This window comes from Oncorhynchus tshawytscha, linkage group LG13 (assembly GCF_018296145.1).
Source record: "Oncorhynchus tshawytscha isolate Ot180627B linkage group LG13, Otsh_v2.0, whole genome shotgun sequence".
Lineage (NCBI taxonomy): Eukaryota > Metazoa > Chordata > Actinopteri > Salmoniformes > Salmonidae > Oncorhynchus > Oncorhynchus tshawytscha.
This window is the reverse complement of record NC_056441.1, coordinates 60,775,877-60,787,476: the sequence shown is the minus strand read 5'-3', so window position 1 is coordinate 60,787,476 and position 11,600 is coordinate 60,775,877. Positions and strand designations below refer to the sequence as shown.

The following is an 11,600-nucleotide window of genomic DNA, read 5'->3' as shown; positions in this document are numbered from 1 at the left end:
CCTATGACGGTGACACGTTGAAAATCACTATGCTCTTCAGGAAAACAATTCTACTGCCCATGTTTTTCTATGGAGATTGAATGGCTGTGTGCTCGATTATATACACCTATAGCCAAATCAGCTCATTCTACATCTGCATTGCTTGCCGTTTGGGGTTTTAGGCTGGGTTTCTGTACAGCACTTTGTGACATCAGCTGATGACTCAAAGAGGTCTCATGAGCCCCTCCTTTATAGTAGAATCCTCATTCAAGTTTCTAAAGACGGTTGACATCTAGTGGAAGCCGTAGGAAGTGCAACTTTATCCATATCTCAATGTGTATTCGGTAGGCCAAGCTTTGAAAAACTACAAACCTCAGATGTCCCACTTCCTGGTTGGATTTTTCTCAGGTTTTCGCCTGCCATATGAGTTCTGTTATACTCACAGACATCATTCAATTAGTTTTAGAAACTTCAGAGTGTTTTCTATCCAATACTAATAATATGCATATATTAGCATCTGGGACAGAGTAGGAGGCCGTTCACTCTGGGCACGCTATTCATCCAAAAGTGAAAATACTGAAAATACACCATCCAAGTGTAATTAATTAAGTGTAATTAATAACTTCACCATGAACAAAGGGATATTCAATGTCTGCTTTTGTTTATTTTTACTCATTTACACCATCTACTTCTTTGTGCGAGGCATCACAAAACCTCCCTGTGTTCTAACATCTTTGTTTGAAGTTCACTGCTTGACTAAAGGAACTTACAGATAATTGTATGTGTGGGGTACAGAGATGAGGCAGTCATTCAGAAAGTATTATTTCACACAGAGTGAGACCATGCAACCTATTATGTGATTTGTTAAGCAGATGTTTACTCCTTAATTTATTTAGGCTTGCCATAACTTTTTATGGCTGCAGGGGCAGTATTGAGTAGCTTGGATGAAAAGGTGCCCATTGTAAACGGCCAGCTCCTCAGTCTCAGTTGCATATTATTATTATTATTATTGGATAGAAAACACTCTAACGTTTCCAAAACTGTCCAAATATTGTCTGTGAGTATAACAGAACTGATATTGCAGGCGAAAATCAAAACAGGAAGTGGCTTCTATTTTGAAAACTCCATGTTCCATAGCCTCCCTTTGCTCCATTTAAAGGGATATGAACCAGATTCCTTTTCCTATCGCTTCCTCAAGGTGTCAACAGTCTTCAAACATAGTTTCAGGCTATTACTTAGAAAAATGAGCCAGAACGATAACATCGCGTCAAGTGGTTACATGAGTTTTGCTCGTGCAACAGAATTTGGATAGGTATTGATTTTCCCTCTACTACTGTGAAAGACATTTGCGGTTGAAATATTATCGATTATATATTTTAAAAACAACCTGAGGATTGATTATAAAAAAACGTTTGACATGTTTCTGTGGACATTATGGAAACTATTTGGAATTTTCGTCTGTGTTGTCGTGACTGCTCTTTCATGTGGATTTCTGAACATAACACGACAAACAAACGTCGGTATTTTGGATATAAAAATCATCTTTATGGAACAAAAGGAACATTTGTTGTGTAACTGGGAGTCTCGTGAGTGAAAACATCCAAAGATCATCAAAGGTAAACGATTCATTTGATTGCTTTTCTGATTTTCGTGACCGAGCTACCTGATGCTAAGTGTACTTAATGTTTTTTCATGCGATCGATAAACTTACACAAACGCTTGAATTGCTTTTGCTGTAAAGCATAATTTCAAAATCTGACACGACAGGTTGATTAACAAAAGGCTAAACTGTGTTTTCCTATATTGCACTTGTGATTTCATGAATATAAATATTTATAGTAATATTTATTGTATGTAGCGCTATGCTATTCAGCGGTTGTTGATGCAGCCATAACACGATAACAAAGGGGTTGAATATGTATTGCCTCAAGACATTTCAGATTTTCATTTCTAAAAACCTAATTCTACTTTGACATTATTGGTTATTATGTATAGGCCAGTGACACAAAATATCAATTGAATCCTTTTTAAATTCAGGCAGCAACACAACAAAATGTGGAAAAAGTCCAGTTTTAAATGGGGGACAAGATGGTGAAAAATCTGACATGTAAATAATTAGCTAATTTGTGAAATGTTGTCATTTAACTTTTATTCACTGGCTGATATCCATTGGCTCCTTGTCCCTCAAAATTGACTTTAAAATTCTCCTCCTCGTCTACAAACCTTAAATGGCATCGGACCTGCCTATCCATCAGACCTACTATCCCCCATGAACCTCCACACATCCTAAATTAATTCCGCGCCAAACTACTCCATGACACTATGACCTGGCTACACACAATGGAGGGCTGTTTCTTTTGCTCCCACACACCACACATTACTGGACCAAAGCGCAGCGTGATCTGGGTTCCACATCTTTTTATTTCTAAGTGAAACTCACAGCAAAACCAAAAACAATACATCTCAAAAAGAAACATGAAGCTAACAATAGTGCTAACATGCAACTATCCATAGTCAAGATCCCACCAAGCACAAATGGCTGCCTAAATATGATCCCCAATCAGAGACAACGACAAATAGCTGCCTCTGATTGGGAACCATACCTGGCCAACATAGAAACATAATCCCCTAGATGACCCACCTCTAGTCACACCCCAACATAGAGAATAAAAAGCTCTCTATGGTCAGGGTGTGACATTAAGACTCATCTCTATAAGCCTTTCTTTCCTTCTAGACTTTGATTGTTGCTTTCGTAATTTGGTTATATATTTTTGTAGTCCTTTTTTAGATTATCTTTCATTTTATGCACTTTGAGATTATTATTTTATAATGAAAAGCACTTTACCAATGTAATAAATTATTATTTAAATTTAAAAAACAGAAGTTTGTTACTTTTAATTCCTTACGTAAGCCAGTGAGTCACTGGCGTACTGGTGCTCTTCCATGCCGTCCCTAGGAGGGGTGCGTCACTTGAGTGGATTAAGTCGCTGACGTGGTCCTCCTGTCTGGGTTGGCGCCCACCCTTGGGTTGTGCCGTGGCGGAGATCTTTGTGGGCGATACTCGGCCTTGTCTCAGGATGGTAAGTTGGTGGTTGAAGATATCCCTCTTGTGGGGGCTGTGCTTTGGCAAAGTGGGTGGGGTTATATCCTGCCTGTTTGGCCCTGTCCGGGGGGTATCATCGGATGGGGCCACAGTGTCTCCTGACCCCTCCTGTCTCCAGTATTTATGTTGCAGTAGTTTATGTGTCGGGGGGCTATGGTCAGTCTGTTATATCTGGAGTATTTCTCCTGTCTTATCCGGTGTCCTGTGTGAAATTAAGTATGCTCTCTCTAATTCTCTCTTTCTTTCTTTCTCTCTCTCGGAGGACCTGAGCCCTAGGACCATGCCTCAGGACTACCTGGCATGATGACTCCTTGCTGTCCCCAGTCCACCTGGCCGTGCTGCTGCTCCAGTTTCAACTGTTCTGCTTGCGGCTATGGAACCCTGACCTGTTCACCGGACGTGCTACCTGTCCCAGACCTGCTGTTTTCAACTCTCTAGAGACAGCAGGAGCGGTAGAGATACTCTTATTGATCGGCTATGAAAAGCCAACTGACATTTACTCCTGAGGTACTGACTTGCTGCACCCTCGACAACTACTGTGATTATTATTATTTGACCATGCTGGTCATTTATGAACATTTGAACATCTTAGCCATGTTCTGTTACAATCTCCACCCGGCACAGCCAGAAGAGGACTGGCCACCCCTCGTAGCCTGGTTCCTCTCTAGGTTTCTTCCTTAGTTTTGGCCGTTCTAGGGAGTTTTTCCTAGCCACCGTGCTTCTACACCTGCATTGCTTGCTGTTTGGAGTTTTAGGCTGGGTTTCTTTATAGCACTGATAAATTAGCTGAGGTAAGAAGGGCTATATAAATACATTTGATTGGAATTTTACAGTTTTGCCAGAGGCTGTTATATCTAAGTATCTAACAAATCAAGAAATGCAAAACTGCCTGGATCGATTGACAACAGTGAATAACCTAATGTAAATGTGTAAAAGGTAAGCCCATCTGGCACCATAGCATTCACCCTAATTGAAAAATAGGCCCTATACAGTAAATACAAGCTTGGGGATTGATTGACATTGTGAGAGAGAAATCTACGGAAATACTGTAGCATGAAAACAAACTATATCCTGTCTGAGATCTGGATTCATGTCAAGTTTTCTGAGGGGCTAGCTTTGGTATGTGACATCCCCTTGACCATCATGAAACGTCTCCTTGTTGTCATTGAATGTCTCATGGATAACGTCCGACACAAATAGTAATCTTTTCATAATGTTCCCTAATAGACATCAAAATTCCTAATTTTGACATTATACTGCAACCAAACCGGTATCTGTACTGAACTCCCTCTTATGGTTCCGAGGTTAATGTCATGTTTTAATGTTCCTACAATGTTCTCAGAACATCAGTGGGATAACATCTCGCTGAAACCCTTAAAGCAGCATTTACCAAACTTGGACCCAAGGGGTGCACGTTTTGGTTTTTGCCCTAGCATTACACAGCTGATTCAAATAATTAACTAATCATCAAGTTTTGATTATTTTAATAAGCTATCTAGTACTAGGAGAAAAAAAGTTAATGTGCACCCCTTGGGGTCCCCAGGATCGAGTTTGGGAAACGCTACCTTAAAGGGACCTAATGGGAACGTCGCCAAATGTCCTTAGGACGTTCCCTGTTTGCTGGGTTAATTTTTTATTTAACCTTTATTTAACCTTTATTTAACTAGGTAAGTCAGTTAATAAGAACAAATTCTTATTTACAATGACAGCCTGGCCAAACCAGGACGATGCTGGGCCAATTGTGCTCCGCCCTATGGGACTCCCAATCACGGCCAGATGTGATACAGCCTGGAATCAAACCAGGGACTATAGTGACACCTCTTGCACTAAGATGCAGTGCCTTAGACCGCTGTGCCACTCGGGAGCCCAAGAGTAAATAGAATCTAATGAGTTGCTTGTCATAAACTATAGTTCCATCTCTATGGAGTGGTTACTTGTTGACCCTGAAACTACAATACCATGTGATCATACACTATGATATATTTAGAGCCTAGTAGAACAAGTTATTGGAGCAGTATTCCTCTGTCAAGCAAGAAGACATTTTATGGACACAACATTTTTATTTCTTTCACACCTCAGAAGTCTGATAATGTACAGATATTATCGGGGTATTTATTTTTATTTTCAAGAATAAGAGTTTGAGGGAGGATGTGAATTAGTTTAGTCCAAGCCTACACAGAATCATATGATTCACACTTGAATTCATTCACATCATTCTCATGCCATTTAAGGACTAAGAATTGCTGCATTGAACTATGGAAGAAAAGTAACAAAATCTATGGAGAACACAACCCAAGTCAAGTTATTTTATCTTTTTGGCTTACAAGAGACAATTAACAACAAATCGGTCTATTTCATCTTGTCTCTTATCACATACCTTCTCATCATCACTGTGAATCTGACTCTGATCATAACAATCATTCAGCAGAAAGGTCTCCATGAGCCCATGTATATCTTTCTGTGTAGTTTATGTGTCAATGGATTGTATGGAACTGCTGGTTTCTACCCCAAGTTCTTACTGGACCTTCAGTCAGATGTTCAGGTGATATCTTATGGTGGATGTTTCACTCAAACCTATGTAATATACACATCTGTCCTGTGTGAAATGTCTACTCTAACAGTGATGTCTTACGACAGGTATGTGGCAATATGCAGACCACTACTATATCATACCATTGTGACATCTTTAACTGTTAGAAAGTTACTCTTATTGTCTTGGTGTTATTCTTTATTTACAGGACTCATAGCAATTAGTTTAGCTGTCAGAATTCCTTTGTGTGGATCTCGCATTGATAAGATCTTCTGTGACATTCCGTCTGTACTGAAACATGCATGTTTTTCCATTACCGTTAATCAGATTTGGAGCAAATGCCTCGTATTGGTTCATGTTTTACAGTTACTTTACATTGTATTTTCTTACTGTCAGATTGTAAGGACTTGTGTAAAGTCAACAAAGGGAAGGATTAAGTTCACACAGACATGTGTGCCACATTTATTAACAATTGTTATTTTCATCACAGTGACCCTGTTTGACAATTTGCAAGGGTGGAATAATGTAAATATTACACTAAATATGCGTAATGCAATGGCCGTACAATTCCTTATTATACCACCTGTCTTTAACCCTGTCATATATGGACTTAACCTCAAGCAGATTCGACGGGCAGTTCTTATAAAGTGTAATGCACATAAAATCATTGATATAAGATGTTAGTTACATGATTTTACACAACAGGGAGACTACCTAATATCAGAAGTCAACAAAATAAAGGTCAAATCTGCCAAAACCTTTGCACGGTTAAATGGCATGTCTCATTTCCTGATACCCATCGCCCTCTTCTGGGCAAGTGATTTATAAATAGTAATTGTAGCACACTTCCTAACCAGGAAAAAGGTTGAATGTGTCCCAAATGGCGTTCTATTCCCTATGTTGTGCACTACTTTTAACTAGAGCCAAAGTAGTGCACTAGAAAGTGAATGGAGAGCAATTGATAGAACAAATCGGTGGCTCCTTATGCAGTTAAGACATTTCTAAAGAAGAATAACAATATGCAAAGCTGTTGTTTAAATATATATTTTCCCAGCTGGGTGCTTTATTCTTAATACTCTCAGAAAATAAATAATGCTTCAGGTTACAGTACAGTAAAAATCATTATTTTTTTAGGTTATTGAGTTGTAATAATGCATCTATGTGCTTATAGCCAGGACTCTTCTTCAGTGTATCTCTCAAAATAAATGGGTATTCACAACAACTTTGAAAGACAATTAATTATTTTATTGGTGCAATAACAAGAATACGCATGTATCTAGAAAGTATGGTTGCATGTAGGCAGTGGTGGAAAAAGTACCCAATTGTCAAACTTGAGTAAAAGTATAGATACCTTAATAGAAAGTTACTCAAGTAAAAAGTGAAAGTCACCCAGTAAAATAGTAATTGAGTAAAAGTCTAAATATACTTAAGTATCAAAAGTAAATGTGATTACTAAAATATACTTAAGTATCAAAAGTAGAAGTAAAAGTATAAATCATTTCAAATTCCTTGTCACGACTTCTACCGAAGTCGTTTCCTCTCCTTGTTCCGACTGAGTTCGGCAGTTGACGTCATTTTATGTCCATTTTTCATTTTCCATTTGTTTTGTCTTGTTTTCCCACACACCTGGCTTTCATTCCCTCATTACGTGTTGTGTAATTAACCATCTGTTCCCCCCATGTCTTTGTGTGGTATTGTTTGTGCACATGCTTGTGCACAAGTGCTTGTGCACATGTTGACTGGTATGCGTCGGGTTTTGTTCCCATGTTGATATTTTCTTGATGCCGTTGGTTTTGGAATTAAACTTCTCTGGCTATTACCTAGTTCTGCTCTCCTGCGTCTGACTTCCCTGCCACCAGTTATGCACCCCTTACATTCCTTATATTAAGCAAAGCAGACAGCTCCATTTTCTTGTTATTAAAATGTACAGATAGCCAGGGGCACACTCCAACACTCAGACATTATTGACAAAAGATTAATTTGTGTTTAGTGAGTCTGCCAGACGAGAGGCAATAGGGATTACCACGTGTTCTCTTGATAAGTGCGTGAATTTCAACATTTTCCTGTCCTGCTAAGCATTCAAAATGTAACGAGTACTTTTGGTTGTCACGGAAAAAGTACAATATTTTCATTAGGAATGTAGTGAAGTAAAAGTAAAAGTTGTCAAAAATATGAATAGTAAAGTGATTAGCTTATGGCTTGGGGAAAGAAGTTGTTAAGAAGCTTTTTGGACCTAGACTTGGCGCTCCGGTAAGGCTTACCATGCGGTAGCAGAGAGAACAGTCTATGACTAGGGTGGCTGGAGTCTTTGACAATTTTAGGGCCTTCCTCTAACATAGAGGTCCAGGATGGCAGGAAGCTTGGCCCCAGTGATGTACTGGGCCGTACGCACTACAGTCTGTAGTGCCTTGCGGTCGGAGGCCGAGCAGTTGTCATACCAGGCAGTGATGCAACCAGTCATGCTCTCGATGGTGCAGCTGTAGAACTTTTTGAGGATCTGAGGACCCATGTCAAATCTTTCAGTCTCCTGAGGGGGAACAGGTTTTGTTGTGCCCTCTTCACGACTGTCTTGTTGTGCTTGGACCATGATAGTTGATAGAATGGGGGTGTGCTCGGGTCTTCCTTTTGCTGTAGTCCACAATCATCTCCTTTGTCTTGATCATGTTGAGGGAGAGGTTGTTGTCCTGGTACCACACGGCCATGTCTCTGACCTCCTCGCTATAGGTTGTCTCATCATTGTCGGGATTAGGCCTATCACTGTTGTGTCATCAGCAAACCTTATGATGGTGAGTCGTGCTTGGCCATGCAGTCATGAGTGAACAGAGAGTACACGAGGGGACTGAGCACGCACCCCTGAGGGGCCCCCGTGTTTAGGATCAGCGTGGCGGATGTGTTGTTACCTACCCTTACCACCTGGTGGCATCCCGTCAGGATGTCCAGGATCCAGTTGCAGAGGGAGGTGTTTAGTCCCTGGGTCCTTAGTTTAGTGATGAACTTTGAGAGCACTATAGTGTTGAACACTGAGCTGTAGTCAATGAATAGCATTCTCACATAGGTGTTCCTTTAGTCCAGGTGGGAAACGGCAGTGTGGAGTGCAATAGAGATTGTATCATCTGTGGATCTGTTGGGGCGGTATGCAAATTGGAGTGGGTCTAGTGTTTCTGGGATAATGGTGTTGATGTAGGCCATGCCCAGGCTTTCAAAGCACTTTATGGCTACAGACGTGAGTCCTACGTGTTGGTAGTCATTTAGGCATGTAACCTTAGTGTTCTTGGGCACAGGGACTATGGTGGTCTGCTTGAAACACGTTTGTATTACAGACTCAAAACTATCAATATAAAGAAAGTCGCACACTCCATGTATAATCTCCCAGCAATTGAATGGGTATTTACCAACGTTTCTGCATCACTGTGCCTTCATCAGGGTAATGTCATAAATGCTTGAACCAGGTACCCACTGCATACATTAATGACTTTGATGTCCAGATAGATCTATTCAAGTTTTTCCGTAATCTGAGATCGCGTGAGTTCTTTAATAAGAGTGATACTTACATGACTCCACTTGAAATGACATCCTCAGTGAGATGTATACATACAGTAGGTCTACCACGCTAATCAATAGACTTGCCTGTCCTACCGAGAGTCAAGGAGGAGATGGATCCATTAACCCAGTTGAGGTACCTGAGAACTCTGAGAGAACTACATTTGGAGCAAAAAGTTTATTTGTAAACGCAATGCCTCCATAGAAACCTTCTGTAGGATTGTGGAAAATTATGTAACACAAATCCTATGATAACCTGAGTAGAGATGAGAGAATGGCTCTTAATTAAGGACTTAAAGTCAGATCCTTCGGTTATCATTAAAAAAATGCGACAAAGCAGGAGGAATTTGTATACAAAACAAATGTGACTGAATGTTGCCAACAACTATCTAAAGGTGACTTCTATCGCAATCTGAATTGTGACCCTACTCTGGAATTCCAGCATAATATCTCATCCACAGTGGAAGCTGTTTGGAATCAGGATGTCACGACTTCCGCCGAAGTGGATCCCTCTCCTTGTTCGGGCGACGTTCGGCGTCACCGTCCTTCTAGCCATCGCCAATCCACTTTTCATTTTCCATTTGTTTTGTCTTTGTCTTACACACCTGGTTTCAATCCCCCAATTACTTGTTCATTATTTAACCCTCTGTTCCCCCATGTTTGTCTGTGAGTGATTGATTATTGTATTGTGGTCCGTTATTTGTGGCCTTGTATTTATTTGACATGTATTGTTATTATTGTTGAGTAAATGGCGTTCATTACTCATATCTGCTGTCCTGCGCCTGACTCATCTACACCAGCTACACACTGACGCATTACACAGGACAAATCACAAAACAAGAAGTTTAATTTCTATGTGTGAAATTTCCCAAGATAAACTTTCTATACAGTCGCTAAATTACACAAACAAGTGTCTCCTCCTCCAGGTAGACCCATTTTAGCAGCAATCGACTCTGTGACATCCAACATTTCTACATTTGTGGATTACCACATTAAACCGATGGTTGAGAATCTCCAATCTTACGTCAAAGACACTAGTCACATGATCTCATTGATAGAGGGCTTAGGAAGGATACCAGAGGGCACCCTGCTGGCCACTTTTGATGTGGAGAGCTTGTATACTAACATCCTACACTGGAGGCTTACAGGCGCTACAACACTTCCTTCAGTAGAGAGATTCGACCCTTGCTCCATCCAATGATTGCATCTTACAACTTACTGAACTGGTATTATCCCATAACTACTTTCTCTTTGAGTTTTTCTTCAAATTCAGGGTGTAGCCCTTTTTCCCCCAACTATGCAAACCTGTATTTGGGACAATTTGAAGAAGCATTCCTTTTTAAAACAGAGACACACCCCTTACTTTCTAAAATACTTCTATGGAAGAGATACATAGATGATGTCTTTGTGCTCTGTTAAGGAAGTCAGCACGAACTAAATGAATTACAAACTCTACTTAATGAGAGCTCTGAATACCTCAAATTCACCATGCAGACCGATGAGAGAAATAAACTACCTGGACTTACGGATTATCAAAGAGTGATGCATTACACACAGACATTACACACAAAGCCCACAGATCGCAATACCTTGCTATGTGAGGATAGTATGCATCCCCTTCTCATCAAGAATGGTCTACCATATAGCCAGTTATGCAGGATTAAACTAATCTGTAGCCACCGGTCTGATTTTGACAGCAATGCTACAAAAATGACAGATAAATTGAAAATGAGAGGCTACAAGGACAAAACTCTTGATGTGGCAATGATGAAAATATCTCAAAAACCAAGAGCGGAATTACTAAAAACTCAACAAAAGAAGAAAAACAACGCAACCATCTTTTGTACTAAGTACACCAAGGGTTCCGAGAAAATGAAAGCAATCCTGAAAAAGCACTGGCATATTCTGCAATCAGACAAAAGAAATGCACACCTCTTCAAGGAACCCCCACTGGTGGTCCTGTAAGCGTGGTCGCAATATTGGAGATAGTTTGGTGAGATCTGACCTGCCCCCTGAGTCCACTCAGACACTCTTGACACCTATCCCAAATGGGAACTACAAATGTAGCTCATGCGCACAGTGGAATAGCACCATAAAACATTTTTACATACAGGTCGAAAGATCCCTGTGAGGGGTATCATCTCATGCAAGACCAAGGGAGTAATCTATCTCATCACCTGTTCATGTGGAAAAGCCTATGTAGGATAAAAGAAAAGACAATTAAAACAACGCATAGCTGAACACCGGAGCTCAATCAGGTGTAAGAACATTGACTATCCAGTAGCAGCTCACTTTGTTGAAGCTAACCATCCAATCTCCTCCCTCAAATACACAGGCATTGAGCATGTTGCTCTACCAATGAGAGGAGGTAACATTGAGATTCTACTACTACAAAGAGAGGCTTACTGGATATCCTACCTAAAAGCATTGACCCCTAGTGGTCTGAAT

General features: G+C 40.3%; 1 protein-coding gene across 1 annotated transcript; it reads left to right on the top strand.

Annotated features, from left to right (window-relative positions):
* The first annotated feature begins 5,360 nt into the window (after positions 1-5,360).
* LOC112266115 (olfactory receptor 1D2-like) lies at positions 5,361-6,296 on the top strand. Its single transcript, XM_024443590.2, has one exon. It carries the CDS (start codon positions 5,361-5,363, stop codon positions 6,294-6,296), a length of 936 nt encoding a protein of 311 aa, XP_024299358.2.
* The last annotated feature ends 5,304 nt before the right edge of the window (positions 6,297-11,600 follow it).